The 21,096-nt window shown below is 45.8% G+C and overlaps 1 protein-coding gene across 2 annotated transcripts in view; it reads right to left on the bottom strand.

The window, feature by feature from the left end:
• Positions 1-1,546: 1,546 nt before the first annotated feature.
• The window catches only part of Vsnl1 (visinin like 1), a 60,234-nt gene continuing 40,684 nt past the window's right edge, over positions 1,547-21,096 (bottom strand). The window contains exons 2-3 of one of the 2 annotated variants that reach the window (XM_071601220.1): positions 9,039-9,254; positions 1,547-1,744 (exon numbers count right to left, since the gene is read on the bottom strand). In XM_071601220.1, the coding sequence (XP_071457321.1) occupies positions 1,547-1,744; positions 9,039-9,254 (414 nt within the window). The remainder of the gene's footprint in view (positions 1,745-9,038; positions 9,255-21,096) is intronic. The other variant, XM_071601221.1, reaches the window with a different exon arrangement.

Here is a 21,096-nt window from a genome sequence, read left to right as displayed (position 1 = left end):
TGAGGCAAGCACTCTACCAACTGAGCTATATCCCCAGCTGGAATTCTTGAGGTAATCTCCTCTGCCTGCCTGCCTTTCTCAAGGTCCAAAGGGGCAGAGTTTTGTTCCATGATTAAAAATAAAAACTAGTGGAAGGGGGGATAGGAAGTGCAGCAGAATAAAATAGACACTAGTATTGCTGTATGTATATACGTGGCCGTAGAACCAATGTGATTCTGCAACCTGTACACTTGGAAAAATGAGAAATTATACCCCATTTGATTCAAATGTATGATATGTCAAGATCCTTGTATTGTCATGACCAACTAATAAAAAAAATACAACAACGAGTTTAAAAAATAAATAAGTTAAAAACTAGTGTACTTTTGATTTGGAAAGAAGAAGTCTTTCCTAGTGGCTTATCTGGGAGGACATGTCTCAGCCCACCAGATGGGCCCTCCACCTGGTCGTATAGAACATAGTAAGTTGTTAGTACAAAAGTCACACTGAGATAAAGTTTATTGTCATATAATGAGCAATTTTTCAGAATGAACAAGTCTTCTGTTTTCTTTAAACATTACATGCCACATTAATTGTCCCTTAATGAGGAGCCTGGATGAAAAGTTGGCAGGTTGGTTTTTCCCTTTTGTTGGCATTAATTCTTTAAATTCCAAAGGTGCAGGTTTAAGGGTGGATTTATAAGTTGTTAGCTAACAATTACAATAATGAACATCAGTTTCAAATTTAAAATTACAAAGCAATAATTGGGGGAAATCAAATGTTATAAATTTATTTGGGACATCTATTACCACCTTTTTGAATGCCTTTGAAAACAAGCAAAAATCAATACATTTCCATCTTTTCTTTTTTACTTTCAATAAATAATATCTTTGTTTTATATGTATATATAGATAGATATACTTAGTGAGTCATTTAGCAGGATTTTAAAGTTTTATATTGCATTCATCCAAAACAGCTCTTTCCAGATTGATAGGATGCAAATGAGGTAAGAATTAAGGCAAACCCAAAAGGCATGCAAATGTAGTACATTTATATTCACCGATAATACAAGCGCTTATGTATGGACCAGACGCAGGAGCCAAGGGCCCGTCTGTGTGTCTGTCCAGTACTATTTTACAAGAGAATGGTGACACAGTTCGTAGTTAAGTTACATTACCATGGGGGTCTCAGTGCTACTAACATTATGTAATCAAGGGGACACGAGCATTAGCAAAACAGGTACAAGAAATCATATAGCTCTTTGCAGCACATTTCTGCCCAGCCTTTGGAGGAGGATTTTTTTTTTAATGAAATGATATTACACATATCACATTGTGGCAGGTTGTTTGTCTTGTTTTATAATATATGCTTTTAAAATTCATTAGCAAATGACATTCTCATGCACACAAGTGTTTCAAACACAAGAAGCAAGTCCCTTGATAGGTAGTCCAAGCAATATTTGTGTGTGTGTGTGTGTGTGTGTGTGTGTGTGTGTGTGTGTGTGTGAATAGCTGCAGACTGAATGGAACATTGAGACTTTTGTGCAGTCCATAGCATTGACATCAGCTCATTTCTGAATGTCGCACTGGAGAAGTAATACAATGGAAGGGTCGCTCTTTGCAGCTTCTTTGAATTCATCCAATGTAATTTGGTCATCCTTGTTCTTATCCATCTTGCTGAAAATCTTGTCTACTCGCTGCTCGGGCGTAAGGCCATCCTCATTCATTTTCATCATGATCACAGTGCCCACCATTTTGTAGATAGCCTTGGGAAAAGAACATTGTAGACGATATTACCAGAAAACCCAGGAGAGCAGACAGCTCTTCCTGCCTCCCCTTCACCTGACTGGATCCTACCCATCCTTCAAGGCTTAGCTTCTCCTTCCCCAGAGAAGGTTCATTTCCTGTGTGTCAAGTTCCCATGGCAACCCATATATATCACTTTCCCCAACATAATAACATCTCTCACTTTATTAGAATAGTAACTGCTTTGTCTTCCCCACCAGAGTGTTCATTCTGTGAAGCTGGGGGATTATGTGTTTTGTTCCCTTCGGTAACTTCAGGACTTGACTCACTGCCTGGCACACAGTAGGTCTTCAATAAATAGTGATTAAATGAAAAAAATCCATTTAAGTTGTAGGAGGTTGGCATGTGAAGATAGGAAGCAGTAGGAGGAAGGGCAAAGGCAGTGTTGGTGAGAAAGGAAGCTGGAGAGAGGGAAGCAAGAAGCAGATCACAAAGTTCTAGGTATGGAAAGGAATTTAAGTTTATTTCTTAGATGGTTTTCAATGAGAGAGTGATATAAACAAATAAATGTGAGTCTGGTGGCCAAATACCTATAGAATTCTGGATGGTTCCTGGGTTTCTGACTAGAGAAAATGGATAGAAACGGTGGCTGGGTGGTGAGATCAAGAATCATGAATTAGGAACAGATTCAGGAAAGAAAATGCTGTGTTGGATTTTAAATATTCTGAGTCTGAAGTACAGATGATAGTCACCAAACACGAGCCTTGGTGATTTAAGAACAAATAAAATGTGGGCCCAGTCAGTACGGAACTTACTATGTGTTATGACAACAGAGCCAGGTGTACCATTAAAATTGAGCTCTGAAAGAAGTTAGTTTAGGCAGATCTGTAGAGCAGGGAGTGTGTATATTGAACAGAGGGAGAAGATTCCAGTTCTCCAGGTCAATCAATTGTCCATAATTTTCATTGAGTGTTTCCTAAGTAGAAGTGGTTCTCTTTCTTAGAGAAGTGCTTTAAGAAGATGAATGCCCATCTATACAAATACCTGCATGAGAATGTTCAAAGCGATATTATTAATAATAGCCTCAAAGTGGAAACACAAATGCGCATCATCTGATAAATGGATAAACCATATGATATGCCTAATGCAATGGACTACTATTTTGGCAATGAAAAGGAATGAAATACTGACAAATGCTATAACACGAGTACACAGCAAGAAGAAAGAGAAGCCGCTGCACCACTGCCAGACACAGGCTACACGCTGTATGATCCCATCTCTGTGAAATGTCCAGAAAACCATATCCACAGAGACAAAGTAGAACGGTGATTAACTGAGCTTCAGAACAGGCCTCCAGGGAGGAGAGCTCTTACTGGGGGGAATAGAGTTGGTTCAAAATGGGATTATGTTGATGTTGCATACCTCTATAAGTTAACTAAAATACTGTTAAATTGCATACTTAAAATGGGTGATTTTATGTTGTATAAACTACAAACTCAATAAACCTGTTTTTAAAAATGCTAACTAGGGAGAGTAAACTACTAGCAAATGCCTTATTAACAAGTTAAATATCCATTGAGATTAGCTGTTTTGTGTTTGTGTATTTATGTAACTGGATTGTGTCGATCTATGGAGGAAAAAAATCTAAGGAATTTGTCTTTAAAAGAGGCAGACTGTTGAAGCTTCATTTTTGTGGACTCTTGGTAGACAGGAGCCAGATTAGTTTAGTCACCTGAATGGGGACCAAAGGCCAGGCAGAGACTGCTTTACACTGTGATTTTAAAGAGAGAACCAGGTTATCTGTATGTAAGCTGCTCTCCTCACTCTGTCTGTTGAAAGGTGAGAGCAAGAGTCCTTTCATGAGGCAGAGGTATGCAGAGAGTGGCCAAGACAGGGGCACTACTGATCAGGCCAGGGCAACAAGACACAGCTCCCTGGGCCTCAGCTGGCAACTCTGAAATATGGTCTCATTGACCACAGCCAAGGTGCAGCCCTGCAGTGGACTGAATATGCTGACCCAAAAAGGACCTTCCCCATGCAGAGACCCAGGCAGGGGAGGGGCACCCCAGACTCAAAACCAAATGTCAGATGCCATCAGTGACTCTCGTACCCTCCCTCAGGTATACACTTCATGGGGTACCCTGCGTGCATCCAAATGTTTAGTATGATCTTTTTTCAAACAGGATATGTTACCACTCTGCTTCCTGAGAAGAAATAATGAAGTCTCAGTTATTTTTTCATTCACCAGACTGTGTAGACCCCTTATTTAGCTCTGGTTCCAGCACTTCAGGTCAGACATGCTGTCCCTCAGCAAGGTTGCACTGTCTGTCCTTCCCTCTTCTTTCTTCCCAATGGTCCCTCCTCCAATACCAGCACATCCTCACTGTTCTCAGGGCCCCTGCTCTTCTCTGGCTCTTGGGTCAGTAGGCTCTCAGAAAGCAGGCTGTGTCTCTTCATATCCCTCTCTCTTCCACCTCGCAGAGAAACTGGCCCTTAGAGAATGGTCAACAACAAGCCACAGGAGCCAACAGGCGGTAAGAATTCTGGGGTGAAGTAGGCCAAGAAAGCATCTTGAACAAGGCCAGAGAACCTAGACCTGGATGGATGAGGGGATTTGGGTAGGCACAGGGCCATGAAGGACATTCCAGGAAAAAGGAGTGTTCTGAGCCCAAGTACCCAGGCATGTATCATGGGTGAGGAGACAGAGGTGGTCAGACCAGTTGGCGCTAGGAGGAATGCCAACCAAGGGATCTCATTGAGATAGCTGCAGAGCTGCAGAGCTGTGCCTGGGGACACGTAGTCCTGCTCTGGAAAGGTTTTTGGTCCAATGCATGAGAAGCTATTGAAGGACAGAAATGCTATAATGCAAACGCTATTATTGTAAGTGCATTGGTCAAGGTGGCTCAGCAGAGGGGACCTGGAGACAGGAAGATATGCAATGGCTCAGGTGATAGGGCCCAAACCTGGCAGAATGGTGGTGATGAGAGGGGGGAAGGGGTGGGAGCTGGGGCATGGCCGGCTAGGTGGAAACGGCTGAGAGCTGAGATTTTTGAGGAAAATCTAGAAGGAAAATAAAACAGAAGCCTAAAGATAGTCTGCAGGAGTCACTACCATTTTCTGGGTATTTACCCAGAGGAAGGAAGCAGGCAGGTGTTTACGGGCTCAGTCATTCCTACAGACTGTTTGTTTTTCATACAAACACCAAGGCAGCCCCAGGATCTGACTCCTAAAGCTCCCTTCTGTGATCTGAATCTCTATGTCCCAAGTTCCTGTGCTGAAATCCTCACCCCAGTTTGATGGTTTTGAGGTGGGGTCTTTGAGAAGTGACTGGGTCATGAGGGCAGTGCCTTCATGAATGGGATCAGTGCCTTTAGGAAGGAGGCACCAGACAGCCCCTACCCCCTGGGTCTTTTGAGGACACAGCCAAGTGCCTCTATGGCCCAGGAGGCAGGCCGTCACCATCCACCAGTGACATGATCACAGACACCCAGCCTCCAGTGGATGAGGAATATATTCCTGCAGTTTACTAGCCACCCAGTCTGTGGTGTCGTGTTGCAGAAGCCTGAACTCCTCTGTCAGCTGTGACCAAGCACGATGCGCTATCCCTACTGACTTGCCTTCTACTGAGCACTAGAAAACGGGACAAAAATAAAAGAAGCCGTTGTTTTCAACTGGCAGCACAGGACGCTATTCCTGAGAAGAGGGTAATGAAGGAGAGGAGCCCTGAGGCTCAGCTTCCCACCCAGGGTTCTTTCTGGACCACAGAGCAGGAAGGAGGCCCAGGCAGCACAGTATGGTGGTCTTACCTCATACCTCTCACTGAATTGAGGAGGCAGAAGCTGAGTGGGGAAGGCAGAGTTAACCAGAATTTCTGGGGCAGAAGACCAGAGAGAGATAGCTACGCAGAGAGAGCACTCCAGGAATCTGCAGAGGGGACTCTTAATCTGTGTCTACAAACCATGCTGTACATAGAGGTTGAAACTCCACAGAGAAATGGAGAACAACTTTGCACTTACACAAGACTGTGGAATGTTCTAACTCTGACCAGTCGGAGTTTTTTATATATACAGTTAGTGTCTTGTGAATGTACACAATGGTTAAATTCACTGTGGTATATTCATACATGTACATACATTCTGCTGTCTTCCCCCATCCTGCCCCTTCTCCCTCCCCCTCAGTCCCCTCCATCTAGTCCACTGATCTTTCTTCTGTTTTGATGGAATCCCCCCAATTTTCCCCTCCCCCACCACCCAGTTTTGGCCTATCTTCCACAAATCAGAAAAAAACATTGGCTCTCTGAGTCTGGCTTATTTCGCTTACACAATAGTCTCCAGTTCCATCCATAATTTCATTATTTCTTATGGCTGAGTAACACTCTGTAACACCTTTTTGTGTGTGTGTGTGTGTGCACATGCGTGTGTGTGTGTGTGTGTGTGTGGTGCTGGGGACTGAACCCAGGGTCTTGTGCATGCAAGGCAAATATTCTACCAACTGAAATATATCCCCAGCTCCATGTTTTCTTATCTATTCATCCAGAGCAGAGAGAGCTTGTTGGGACATTCAGTAGTAAGGTCCATCTTTCTCCTCCTCAGGCAAAGCTTTAGGAAGTTTTCTATGCTTACTGTCAGCATTTCCTCCACTCTCCTGGGCTGCTCCAATTGGGATTTACCCCCCAACTCCACTTTAACTATTCTTATCTATTTTACCAATGGCCAAGTTTCCAAATTGTAAATTGTAAATTGGACATCTAGGAGCTGGCCTGGTACTGTCCCCAGGGCCCCTGCATCTGTGAGCTAGCCTGGTCTTCACTGCCAAGCCTGGAAAACATGACCAATTTCACAGGACACCTGTGACCTTCATGGAGCAAGATAAAAAGGGAATCACTCTGTAATTATGTCTGAACACAGACAAAACACGAAATAGCATGCATTTCAATCCCTGCTAATATAAGTGACTGCAGCTTCTCCACCAATTATAGATTGAGTCTTGGGTAGTCTTCCTTTCTGATGTGGAATTTGCTGAGGTACCTGATCCTGGAAGCATCCCCACTCTCAGGAAGTACCCAACCTAGAGTGAACCTCTACTTCCCTGAGTCCTCCATCTCCAGATCACCTTACAAAAGTCCATATCCTGTACGTACCTACACTCTTACTGAATTCCCCACGATTGCCTCAGGGCAAGGGGTAATAAACTCAATTTGTCACTGTCTCTGCAGGTGTGTTCTTTGGCTGATGGGTGCTGACAAGGGTTCAAGAAGAGTTTGGGGGAGGATGGGATTGGTCATCAATTGGATGGGTGGACAAGTAAAAGAGGAAGTAACTTAGAAAAGCCTATTGTATAGGAAGGTCATAGTGACCTTGATGAGAGCTAGGAGGAATATGGAAGAGCAACCAAAGATTAAAGAACGAGAAAGGTGGAGGGGGTGTGGTGGTGCACACCTGCAATCCCAGTGGCTTGGGAGGCTGAGGCAGGAGGATGGCAAGTTCAAAGCCTGCCTCAGCAAAACCAAAGTGCTGAGAGAGAGAAGATGGGAGGGGAGGGGAGGGGAGGGGGAGAAGGGGAGGGGAGGGGGAGAAGGGGAGGGGAGGGGGGATAGTAGAGGATAGGAAGGGCAGCAGAATGCAACAGACACTAGTATGGCATAATGTAAAAAAGTGGATGTGTAACCGATGTGATTCTGCAAAATGTATACGGGGTGAAGACGGGAGTTCATGATCTGCTTGAATCAAATGTCTGAAATATGATATATCAAGAGCTTTGTAATGTTTTGAACAACTAATAATAATAGTAAAAAAAACCAAAGTGCTAAGAAATTAGTGAGACCCTGTCTCTAAATAAAATACAAAATAGGCTGGGGATGTGGCTCAGTGGTTGAGTGCCCCCACCTCAATCCCCAGTACCAAGAGAGAGAGAGAGAGAGAGAGAGAGAGAGAGAGAGAGAGAAAGGTGAAAAAATGAAGTCACCTGTTCAGAATTCTTAGCTGTATTTTCAGAACCGGTTTGGGAGGATCTTAATTGAATGAAGTAGAGACAATAGAAAGCTAAGATACTAGTTTGCTGTGCATGTTGGAAGGGGAGGGAGCCCTGAGGATAGAAGGGAAGCAGCTACAGGGGAGGATAAGAGAGTTCAGCCCCCTAAGAGAAGGTGTGAGTGAAAGGGCCCTTTCCGGGTGGGGCAGGCTGGGGAAAGAAAGGTCTTGACCTGGAGCAGGGAGTGGTGTAAGAGTACAGTGTGGACACTGAGGGTTTGGGATACTTGGTTTTGCGCTGCTTGTCTTAACATCATTACCAGTTCTCATCTGGGGACCCACGCCTCTTGAATTTCTGCCCTTGGGGTTGGGTGCCCTTCACGCCAGCTCCAGGATGGACTCTTGCCTACAGCAAGTAGTGCATTTCTTTCCCCAAGTTGTAGTGGCCAGGCAGGGCTGGGCCAGCACACTGAGACAGTCAGGAAAAGCCACTGGCCTACATCAGCTGCTGCAGGCATGGGGTGAGGTCCCAGGAAAGTACAGCTGTGAGCTGACCAAGTCCTTCTCCTCGGGGTGTGTGTTCTACGACATTCTCTTACGCGAGGTCATGGGGGTAGGTGACTAATGCTGTGACAGAACGCCTTCTTGGTGAGGGTCAGATTGGGCTAGGTGGGGGTGGGCACATTGGGATGGCAGTGCTAGAGGAAGGCCTTGATGGGAGAGGAGGTGTGGGCAGAGATGAGCGCAGTGAGGGAGGGGGCAGTGGGGCATGCTGGTGGAGGGAGGAAAGGAGAAGGCCCAAGTGAGATGGAGGTTAGAGGAGAAGAGCAGCATGCAGGGAGGGCAGGGAGCGTCCAGGCCAGAGCGGAGGCAGAGGAATGCTGGGTAATTGCAAATACGACTAACAAGGACCCTGGACGTTGTGGAATGGTGGGAATCTGGAGAGAGGTACTCTGGAGCCCCTGGCTGCCTCTGATGCCCACCCCAGGAAGGTGGTGTAAGGAAAAGGGGACCATGTCCAACAAAGCAGGACCACCAAGGGCCCGGGAAAGTGCCTAATAACATCTTTTGTGTGCAGCAGACTTTTGTGTTTGTGGAAGACCTTGTCGTCTGTGACTGGGTGGTTAAAAGGCCAACAGGAAGGGCCCAATACTGGTTCTGGGACTTCTCCAGGCTCTGAGCTGCAGTGGGGAAGAGAAGCAGGGGAAGTGAAGGCCTGGTGTGTGACCAGCATGGCTCCAGGCAGGGAAGAAGAGAAGCCACCTAACCACAGGCCCTAGGAAGCTGTTTGGGGGACCTTGCTCGGGTGCCAGCTGCCCTGGGCACAGTCCCATCTGAAGCCCACCTCGATTATCTCCAGCATTTCCACCCGGGTGATCTTGCCGTCGCCGTCCAGGTCGTACATGTTGAAGGCCCAGTTGAGCTTCTGCTCGAAGCTGCCCCTGGAGGTGATGGACAGGGCGCAGATGAACTCCCGGAAGTCGATGGTGCCATCCCCGTTCTTGTCAAAGGTTCGGAAGGCATGCTGCGCGAACTTGGAGGCATCTCCATAAGGGAAGAACTGCAAAGCAGAACACACAGGTCAGAGGTCAGCAGGGGAGGGAAGTGAAGGTCTTTGGTCTTGGCCCAGAGAGAGCCAAGGGCCAGCGGATGCCCGGGGCAGGGCCTGCTCCCATTCCGGTGCTTCTGGGAGGGTGGGAGGCAGAAGGGAGGCCTTCTCTCCTCACGTCCTCAAGCACAGGTTCCAACCCTTTCCTTCAGGTGAGGCTGGTGACATGTGATTTGGGGGTTGATGGTGCCGGGAATCGGTCAACAAGCACAAGGTGCTAGTGCTCCTTCTATGTGGTCCCTCTGGTCACTCTCCTCCTGGGGCAACTGAGGCAGGTAGCAGCCTGGCAGGGTGGTGCCTAAACTTCTCCCCATGGGGCTGGAGGGAGGTTGCTGGACATGGTTTCTCCCCCATCAGCTCCAGAGCCCAACCCGAACTTGCTTCCTCCCTCAGTGAGTTCTGGTTTCTGACTTCTTTTTACAGGGAATTTTCTTTTGCAGAACAGACATTTAAAACCCATTAAAAATAGAACATGACTGGGCTTATTTTCGAGAGACATAAAGAGGTTTCTTCACAGAGCCAGCAGTCATGGAGGGTGCGTGGGCGACAGAAAATGGACAGGCAGAGAAAAAGGAGGCAGAGACCCAGAGGAGATAAGACCTCAGAGAGTCAGTCTGGGCTGGCCTGGGTCTCTTTGGACAGGAACCTAGGCCATCACACACAGCAGGGGGTTCTGACCTCCAACGGGAGGATGTACCTCAAAGCCAAAAACAAAAGCAAACCATGTGCTATTCAAAGTGGAGAGGCCAGGTACGTGGTTCTGCTTCTGGGCGAATAAAACCAGCAACTACAGGGGCTACAGCAATACTGAGGTGGCTCGCTGGTGTTCTTATTTCTTTCTAAGTCATGCTACTGGCTAAGGGGACCTGCTGGCCAGCTGTCTCTGTGTCCCTATGGCTGTCATCCTTTGGGGGCATGGGTACATATTTCTCCGTGAACATCTCTGCATTGTGCTCAGTGTACCTTTACCCTCCTCCTACACCCCAAAGCACATTGGAAGGGGGACAATATCCCAGAAATCAATATGCCTTTCCACATAAGGATTCAGCACACGAGGTCCTGAGAGGAGATAAGTATTCCAGGGGCCAGAGAGGCTTGTAGAGTTGTGTTTGGGCAGCACTTTAGAGCCACCTGTTTCAGTTCCTATTACAGTACAGAGCATTACCCCAACCTTTAATGGCTTACGGTGATAGCAATCATTGTATTATCTCAGAAAATAAAAATTTGAGGACTATTATGGTTTAGATAAGTGTTCCCCAAAAGCTAATGTGTGAGACAGTGCAAGAAGGTTAGGAGGTGAAATTGGGTTATGAGAGCTTTAACCCAATCCGTGAATTAATCCCCTGGTAAGGATTAACTGAGTGATAACTGTAGGCAGGTGGAGAGGAGGGGAGGAGGGGAGGAGGGGAGGAGGATGTGCCTTTGGGGTATATATTTTGTCCTTGTTGAGCAGAGAGCTCTCTCTGCTTCCTGGTGTGATGTCTTGGGCGGCTTCCCTCCACCACACTGCACCACATCCTTCCACCATGATGTTCTTATTTCCTTGCCTCGGACAGTGAGGAATGGGGTCAGCCATCTGTGGACTGAGACCTCCAAAACTGTGAGCCTTCAAGGAAACTTTTCCCCCTAAAAGTTGTTCCAGTTAAGTCTCTTTGTCACAGTTATTTAAAAAAGCTAACTAAAACAAGGACCACTTCTCTTTTCATCACACGTATCTTTCTGTGACTGCGAAAGACAGTCTTGTCCTCTGTTTCCTCATTGTCTGCGTATCTTCCTTCCATTCCTGCTATCCTTCATTGGTCATTATTCATCAAAATTCACTGAGACCTTTTCCACCTCAGGCCCTTGTCACAGGAGCTGGGGATGCAGAGACCAATACCTCAAAGTCCCTTGCTCTGGGACCACACAGTTAATGGGGGACTCAACTTAAAATGGTCATGTTATCTGCTAAAGAGCTGGAATACGGGAGTGGGCAAAGCATTCCTAAAGCTCAGAAAATGAGCAGGGGTTCAAGGAGGGGGCCCCCAGTGGGAAAAGTTTTCCTTCCTCTTTGACCAGCTCAGCACAATTCCCATGCATTTCCCAGTGGGCCTTAGGGTATGGACCTGAGGACAGGCTGGCGAATGCTGAGTTTGAAACTGAACAGTTTTGAACTTGAAAAATTCAAATTAAGCAAGTTTGCTCTTCACACACCTTGTGCGTGAGCGGCCTTCCTCCCTTTCTGGGTGGGTGCGGTTTGCTAATGTGTTCATCTGCCTTATGGTCAGGGGCCGGGGTACAGCTGGTTCCTGAGATCTGCCCTCGGGGAGCAGAGTGGGGAGAGCCGTAGGCAGATTCTGAGTCCCCCGCATGCAGTTTCCCTGACCGATGTGCAGGGACGTGGGAGCAGTGGGCATTTTTCTTCATTACTGTCGGTTCCTGGCATGGGAGGCTTCCACTTTCTTCTCATAGCATACTTTTAAGTTAAGGGATCTTTGACAGCTTTATCTAAAAATAGCTGGGTACCTTAGGTCAGTATATTAAAAATTAATTTAAACCTGGAAATCCTTCAGAGAAAAATCGATCACAAATTTTGAGCTATAAAAGTTACATGTGGCTTGCAGAAGGTCTATTTACTGACTTCAGCAGCCACATGTTTCCTTGGGCAGAACAGAGTGTGCTCAGGGGCCCTCAAATACCTAGAGGGGTCATTTCTTTGGAAAACTCATCCTATAATGTTCTGAATGCTTTGAGTTTTTCTAAAAACAAAAGTTGTTTCTAAAACAAAACAAAATTTGTTTTGTTTTGTAAATCCTATGTATTTTACTTCAACTCCTGTATTTCAATGTTGATATGGAAGTAATTTTGGGTGGCAGCAATAAGTACAAACTAATGAATAATAATAGATAAGCATGTTGAGGTTGAAAAACTGCATCTATTTATTTATGCAGAATTTATAAGGGCTCTTTATCTTTTTTAGTTCTTATAACAAAACCTGACGTTGCAAATTCCATTTGGTAGATAAGAAACAGCCTTTGAAAGATGAAGGTTCCAGGTGTCTGTGGCAGAGACAGGATTTGAATACAGATTTGTCTGACCACCTCTGCTACACCTTGAGATTTGTCTTGATCAAGTAGCTAAGGAAACAAACCTAAATCCACATTTTAAAAAGCATTATATAACTCTTGGCTTTCTATTGCCTCTAAAGCTTGAAATTCTCTGCTGTATTTATCTTCACCTGCTGGCAGCATCCTGTAGTGCAGGGAATTTACTAAAATGCTACCAAGGGATAATTTGAATGACTCATTTAGTCTTTAACTCAGCAAATATTTATTGAGCAGCTACTATGTGTCAATAGCTACATTAGCAGATAAAAATAAAAATATAAAGAAGATAGAGCATTAAGGATGGATAGTGGGGGAAATACATATTAATTAAACCACCACATAAATCAGTATAAAATCCCCGTATGAAACATTGTAAGCATATAGACTCACAAACAAAAGTATCTGAGATGATACAATGAGGTTGACACTTAAAAAAAAAAAAAAACTTAGTATGTCACCCTCCCCTCCCCTACAAGCAGGTGGCTGACAGTTCATGGCTTTTCATCATAGCTTAGAATTTAAGGGTCAGGAATTTTCAGGACCACATAGATCTTCCCTGTTCCACACCCCTCCCCTGAAGGACCAATGGACCAGTGGGCAGGAGAGAAGCCCTCGGCAGACAACAGGCTTCTTTGCATGATTAACCAGCTTCACTGCAAAAGCCTATAGAAGTGGGCCATCCCTGTGTCCCTTTCTGTCCAGCAGTACAAGACATGGCTATGGCGAATGTGAGTCCTGTCCTTAGCTCTACAGACCACAGTGGCCACAGAAAGGCTGTGTGATGGCTGAACAAGAAGTGGATTCAAAACACGGAGCACCTTCCTCTGCAGCCCGCCCCAGTCCTCCTCTGTACCTTCTCACACTACACATCTCTGGTAGTTGGACTCGATTCGTTTCCTCTGAGAACCACCCCCTCTCCCATGATCACGGGTGCCCTTCTGCCTCAGCCTGATGGGGAACGCGGCTCTCCCAGCAGCTCCCCAGCCTGACCTGGGGAGGGGGCTGTCTGTGCAAGCCAAGCCTTGAGCCGGACCTGTCCCTGCCCCCTGTGATGGCCGATGTGCTGGGCCAGGAGCAGCAAGGCGACTGTAGAGGACAGTCTTTCTCCAGGGCTCTGCCCTCGGCCCCTCCTGGCAGAGGCTGGGAAGCCCTCAGCCTTCAGAGGAATGGATTCTGCCCATCAGTTGGCCAGAAGTAAAGCTCACGATGAGACCAAACATTGGAGGATCCTGGGCTGCTCCGCCACCAGTCATGGAGAAGCATGTCTCAATCCCTCCTAGGACCCAGCTGCTGTTAGAACTCTGCTACCAGTCAGTTCTGAACTCTCTTCTCTAACGTCTTGATGCCTGTGAACCCACACAGCCAGGTCCCCAAGCTGGGGTCTTCTGTACCGCACCCCTGGGTATGGTTGCTCCAGCTCTGAGGTCACTTCCTTCACCTGCTGGGGTCAACAGGGCTTCCAGCTCCCCCAGATGGCCTGGGCTTGGACTCCCCCTCAGGTCCTGCCCCTGACACAGGAGTGATCATCCCCTGAGTGACTGAGGCAGGCCCCGGGCAGGTCCTTTTCACAGGCTGACTCAGCTGACTCTTCAGAAGGTCAGGACTTGGAGGAGGACCATTACCCTAAGTATCTTTCCATCCTTCCACGAAGGGGCTTGGGTGGGACCAAGCCCAGCATTGGTTTGTCAAAGCCCTGGCTCTTCCAGCCTCACTGCCCACAACTGAAGTCTCCTCCTCCTTCTGCACCTACCTGAAGATAGGGCCCTGGACTCTGGGGTCCTGACCTCCCTTGGCCACACCGCAACTCTGAGGGGTCCTGTAGGGGTCTGTGGCTCACACAATCCATCTGCTCTTTGCTTTCAGCCTGTGTGGCTTGCCCACCTCCTGCAAATGACTTGCAGCTCCTCACCCCGAGGGCTGAGGCTCTCAGCGTGGGGGTCCAGTCTCTTGAACAGCCTTCCTGCACCCTGGGAAGCATGTGGTTGGTGATGGGTCTCAGTGCTCAGGAGCTGGGCTGCTGGTGGCATGGTGGCATGGTATCCTTTAGGGTTAACTTGGTGTTTGGCTGTGGCCTCCAACTCTTCGTGCCCATGGGGTCTAGCCCAGGACAGGCCCTGTTGCCTTGGCAGCTTTCCTGGCCCCACTAACATATACACACGTCTCATCTCCTAGCTCTGCTCTCTGGCCCTCCCATCCATCCTCCACACAACTCTAGAGGGAACAAGGTTACTCCCAGATGCCAAGACCCTCTGGTCTTGCCTCCATCTCTGGGTCCAGCTGCTGGTCCACTCTGCAGCTGTCTCCTGGGATTTTTTCACTATGGGCCCCAGACTCTGCTCTCTGGCCGCAGGTATGCCATGGGGGCTTTGTCATGCTTCTGCAGGTGTCTGAAACGCTCCTTTAAGAAAATATTATTTTTTTATTGAAATTAGGTATGTATGACAGCAACATGCATTTTGATTCATTGTACTCAATTGTAGCACAACTTTTTATTTCTTTGGTTGTATACAATGTAGCATCACACCATATGTGTAGTCCTACATGTACCTAGGGTAATGACCTTTCCTAACCCTGTGCCCCCTCCCCTCCCCTCCTCCCCTTTGCCCAATCACAGTTCCTCCATTTCCCCTACCCCACCCATTATGGATCAGCATCCACTTTTCAGAGAAAATATTCAGCCTTTGGTTTTTTGGGATTGGCTTACTTTGCTTAGCATGATATTCTCCAACTCCATCCATTTACCTGAAAATGCCATAATTTTATTCTCTTTTAATGCTGTGTAATATTCCATTGTGTATATATATTACAGTTTCTTTATCCGTTCATCTATTGATGGGCATCTAGGTTGGATCCACAGGTTGGCTATTATGAATTGAGCTGCTATAAACATATGTGGCTGTGTTACCAAAGTTTTCTGATTTTAAGTCCTTTGGGTATAGACGGAGGAGTGGGATAGCTGGGTCAAATGGTGGTTTTATTCCAAGTTTTCTAAGGAATCTCCATACTGCTTTCCAGATTAGTTGCACCAATTTGCAGTCCCACCAGCAATGTATGAGTGTATATCTTCCCCCACATCCTCACCAACACTTATTGTTGCTTGTATTCTTAATAGCTGCCATTCTGACTGGAGTGAAATGAAATCTTTGAGTAGTTTTGATTTTCATTTCTATGACTAGAGATGTTGAACATTTTTTCATATATTTGTTGATCAAATGTATATCTTCTGAGAATTGTCTGTTCAGCTCCTTAGTGCATTTATTGATTGGGTTGTTTGTTTTTTTGGTGTTAAGTTTTTTGAGTTCTTTATATACTTGGAGATTAGTGCTCTCTCTGACGTGTGTGTGGCAAAAATTTGCTCCCAAAAGGTAGGCTCTCTCTTCACCTCATTGATTGTTTCTTTTGTTGAGAAGGAACTTTCTAGTTTGAATCCATCCCACTTATTAATTCTTGATTTTATTTCTTGTGTCTTAGGAGTCTTGTTGAGAAAGTCGGGGCCTAATTCGACGTAATGAAGATCTGGGCCTATTTTTTCCTCTAATAGGCGCAGGGTCTCTGGTCTAATCCTAGGTCCTTGATCCACTTTGAGTTGAGTATTTTCCATGCTGAGAGATTAGGATTTGGTGAAATTCTCCTTTTCTGCCCTGGGCTCAGTTAACCCCATTCCTTCTTCAGACCTCACTTCAGTCTTCCTTTTTTCAGGAAAGCCGTCTCTGAGCCTAGGTCAGCCCCACTTATTGCATGCTCGTTACTGGGTCCCCTCTTGGTGACACTTATCACAGTTGCTCACAGGTGCTGGCTCATGCTTTTCTCCCATTTGGCTGGAAGCCAGGGAATGGTTTGCCTTTGTCACCATAGTAATCCCCGGTTCTGGTACAGGTCTAGGCACACAGTAGGTACTCAGTAAATGCCTGTCGGATGAACAAGTGACTCAGCAGCAGGTGTTTTTCAGGCCCCTGGAGCCAGTGGCAAATGGCCAGCCACAGGGTTGAAATGAGTGGTGAAGCTTCCTTACGCCAGCTGTGCTAAAGAAGGCTCGCCATTTGGCCTTCAGACTATTCTCGTTACTACTTGAGCTGATGATTCACGAGGGGTGAATCATCCCAGAGCAGCACATGCACTCGGTCACGTGCATGGGAAGAGGAGAGAGACAGTTTCCCCTTAATTAGAAATGGTGAGTCCAAAAACAGTTTCCTGCCAAAGTGTTCATTCAACAGATCCTCGCAAAAGCCCCAGTGGTGCCAGGCTGTATGCTGAGCTCCATGTGGGCGGGAGGAGGGTGAGGAGAAGCCGTAAGCATAGAAACTGGGCCTGGTCCCTGCCCTCCAGCAATGCAAAGCATCAGAGTGGATGCAGCCCAGATGGGAGCTGCTTCCCCTTGTGGGCTCCCTGGGAGGATGTCAAGAACAGATCCTACCCCAGCCCCATGGGCCACCCAGGCTTCTTAGAGCTGCCCCTCCACTGCACCGCTGGGTAACAGGATGTGTTTTCCACTGCACCATGGTCTTTATCACAAGGCAAGTACTGTTAGTTCACAGCTTGCACAGTTGCATCTATCATTTAAGAAGAAAAGTTGTCTTAGACTAAATTTCTAGAAAAGGAGCTTTTGCCTCTTGGGTAAGCAATTTTCATTTATGTCCTAGACCAGGTCTCTGTGCATGCGTAAGCTGTATACTGTAGGTGGTTTATAAATGCTTATCGGACCAGGATGGATAACAGAAACAACTTGTGAAGAAAAAGATGCTGGACTAAGAGACAGGGTGTCTGGGTGTGGCTAAGGTCAAGCCATCTTCTATCTGAGGACTTCATTTGCCTTGATGTAAAATAAGGGAGACACCCTGCACAAAACGCAAAGCAGATCAAAGACTTGGGCACTAGAACAGAGACCCTGCACCTAATAGAAAAAAGTAGGCTCAAATCTTCACCATGTTGGTCTAGGATATGACTTTCTTATCAAGACTCCTAAAGTGCAAGAAGTAAAGCCAAGGATCAGTAAATGGGATGGATTCAAATTAAAAAACTTCTTCTCAGCAAAGGAAACAATCAATAATGTGAGAAGAAAGCCCACAGACTGGGAGAAAATCTTTACCACATGCATTTCCAATAAAGCATTAATCTCTAGGATATATAAAGAACTCAAAAAACTTAACACCAAAAAAATAAACAACTCAATCAATAAATGGGCTAAGGAACTGAACAAACACTTCACAGAAGAAATACAATTGATCAACAAATACAATTTAGAGAAATGCAAATCAAAACTACTCTAAGATTTTATCTCACTCCTGTCAGAATGGCAATCATCAACAATACAGGCAACTATAAATGTTGGTGAGGATGTGGGGGAAAAGGCACTCTCATACATTGCTGGTGGGACTGCAAATTGGTGCGATCACTATGGAAAGCAGTGTGGAGATTCCTTAGAAAATCTGGAATGGAACCACCATTTGACCCAGCTATTCCACTCTTCGGTTTATACCCAAAGGACTTAAAATCAGTGTACTACAGTAATGCAGTCATGTCAATGTTTATAGCAGCTCAATTCACAGGAGCTAAACTACGGAACCAACCTAGGTGTTTTTCAATAGATGAATGGATAAAGAAAATGTGGTATATATATTCAATGGAATATCAGTCAGCTTTAAAGAAGAACAAAATTATGGCATTTGCCAGTAAGTGGATGGAGTTGGAGACTATCATGCTAAGCAAAATAAACCAATCTCACAAAACCAAAGGCCAAATGTTTTCTCTAAAATACAGATGCTAATTCACAGTAAAGGGGGTGGGGCACTAGAGAAGAATAGAGTTATTTTAGATTAAGTAAAGGGAAGTGAAGGGAGGGGAGGGGAGGGATTGGGGGGATAGGAAGGAGAGTAGAACAGAACAGTCATTATTACCTTATGTATGTGGTGACAGCATGACCAATGTGATTCTACAACATGTACACTCAGAAAAATGAGAAATTCTATCCCATCTATATATGATATATCAAAGTGCATAGATGCATTCTACTGTCATGTATAACTAATTAAAACAAATAAAAAAGTTAAAAAAATAAAATGGGGGAGAATTCAGATAAGCTTTGACCTTCCTTAGCTTTTTCTGATCCTGGAAGTAAAACAAACAAACAAACAAATAAATACTGGAGAATAAAGAAAATAACTAATTTGACAAATGGATGGTACTTTCATGTTTTTGGATTTGTCATTAACCAAAGTGCCTATCCCTGCTGTCCCTTGTATCTCATGCTCTCATTATAGGATCAAATTTTGAAGGTGAATATCTCTTTATGTATCCCTATGCCTATGTCTAGGGTGTTTTTATCTATGTCTATATCTTATCTCCATACACACACCTAAATTCCAGTCTATTCTCTATCTATCTCTCTTTCTATTTCAATCCCTGTCTTCACTGAAAGTGTCATAGACCCCGAATGGATCGTTGGTTATACAGACTTGAAAGTCAAATGAACTCTCGTTACTTCTGTCCAATGCACAATTTGCACTACAGGTTGTGTCAGTGGCATCTTGATTTGAGGAAGGAGATTCCTCCTGTACGTCTCTTGATGAACTGTCTACCAACTTGTGGTTGGTTCCCATCTATCACCAAACTAGGAGGTCAATAGTACATCATGCTCTGGAAACTGCCAAGCATTTTCATTTAGAGCTATTCTGCTAGATTAGAAAGAAGACTGTTTTATTAAGTCTAAAGTGAATGGAGTTTTAAAACTAGGCAAGAGTTCAGGGTCTTTGGAGGTGCTGGTGGAGATGTGGCTTGTTGGGAAAAGGTGTTCTCGTCCATTGCTCAAAGTGGGTGGAACAACAAATTCACAACTACTTCTGAAACTGTTTATTTTATTCGCCTTCCTCACCAAGAATGAAGTGGTCTCTTCAAGGTCAATTCCCATTCCATCCTACACCCTGGTCATTTCACAGTGTCACAGTGACCATAATGAAACTGCTCAGCCTGATTGCATCTCAGAATCCTATTAAAATTGCCCTAGGCCAGTGGGCCTGGGATCCCAGAGAGACAGAGCTATTACAACAAAATTGGTGACAGCAATCACAGCCCGAGGTAGGGAGCTTCCAGCTGCAGAATTTCAACATGTTTGTGAGAAACAAACATCTTTCGGGCAACTGCCTAAGAAGGTGTGCCCTCCATTCCCTGGAAGGGAGGAGTCTTCCTGCCAACTCCAACATGTTCCCCATATTTATCATTTCCTCCATTACTGCCCTGACTTTGACTTCTGCCCAAATTATACAAACTCCACAAAGTCCGATCTCTGCCATCAGAGGCCTAAGACAAGAGCCGGTTACAGATCAAGAGCAAAGAAGACACACCATGCAGAAGGTGAGGGAGGATGCTATGCCCGGGGTCTGCGGTTGATGTCAGTTCTACAGTTTACTAGACATAGGGCCTTGGGCAAAGGGTTTTAACCTTTCCAAAGCCTTAGTTTCTTCATAGGAATACAGGAGTGAGGTGGGGGAGGATTGGCTACTGGGCTTTCTGGACTTAAATGCATTACATTTACATTGGAATCAAATCAGAATGACTGGGATTAGCTACCAGTTCTTCCTCTAGAGAAGAGCTGGGTGATGAGGGGCGGTGGGCTCCCTTCTCTAGATGGACTGACTAATAAATGTGTGTGATGAGTCCTGCCCAGTGCTTGGCTCAGAATAGGTGTTCAGCAAATCAAAGATGCTATTATTATCATCATTATTATAGTCCAGGCAAGGCTGTACTCTGTATATGTGCCAAAAATGATGAATATTAAAACATACATACAGAGGAGATAATGTTCTTTCATTCTTTTATGGTAAAAATACATTGAATGAACAGTCAGTAATTATCATCCTGTGTGTACCTGTGTGCCAGGTACTGGCTAAGTGCTGAGAGGGATGCAATAAAGCACAAACGTGGCCCAGGATCTCCCTGTGGTTAGGGAAGCAGAGTCAGAGTCGCAGGCAAAGTTATTAGCAGCAAGTGTCAGGCACTGGTTAAAGCACATTACCAATACTTAATCATGTAATCCTCTGTCAACCTTGTGGGGTTGGTGACATGGCTATTCCCATTACATGGATAAAAAAACAGAGGCACCAGGATATTGTCACTTGCCCATGATCATGTAAGTATTAGTAGCAGAATTTGAACTCAGGCAGTTTGGCCCTGGGCCTAGACATTCCGTGTCTCTCTTACTAATATAGGAACTCAGAGGTCAGAAAGTGCAAGATCTTCACTGTCCTGTAGTGAACCATCTGCACGCACTTCAGCAAGATGCAGAGCAGGAGGTGTAGCAGCTCTTCCAAAACTTGGAGAGGCAGGTTGCTGAAAGATTGCATAGGGCTTGGGGCTCTGGCCAGTGCCCAGGGTTCTTGACTTAATGCTCAGTGTGATTTAAGCAGTGGGTCGGGGAGGGAACTGTGGGACCACATCTGGGAAAGGGTTGCATCAATCTCAGGACTCAGAAAAGGTCATTCTTCCTGTGGTTAGAGTATCCATCACAAGCCTGTGCCTGTGCCAGACGCTGACTGCGACCGACCATAGTGGGAACAATGTAAACCGGACACCGGACACTGTGGACACCATGCCCTGCTCTCACCCATGTGCAGAGCTGGGTGGCTCAAGCCTCAGTGTGCAGGCACCTCTCCTGGGTGTCTTAGGAAGATGCAAATTCTCACTCAGTAGGCTTGGGAGGGGCTCAGGGGTGGTTC

This window comes from Marmota flaviventris, chromosome 14 (genome assembly GCF_047511675.1).
Source record: "Marmota flaviventris isolate mMarFla1 chromosome 14, mMarFla1.hap1, whole genome shotgun sequence".
Lineage (NCBI taxonomy): Eukaryota > Metazoa > Chordata > Mammalia > Rodentia > Sciuridae > Marmota > Marmota flaviventris.
This window is presented reverse-complemented; position numbering and strand designations above follow the sequence as displayed.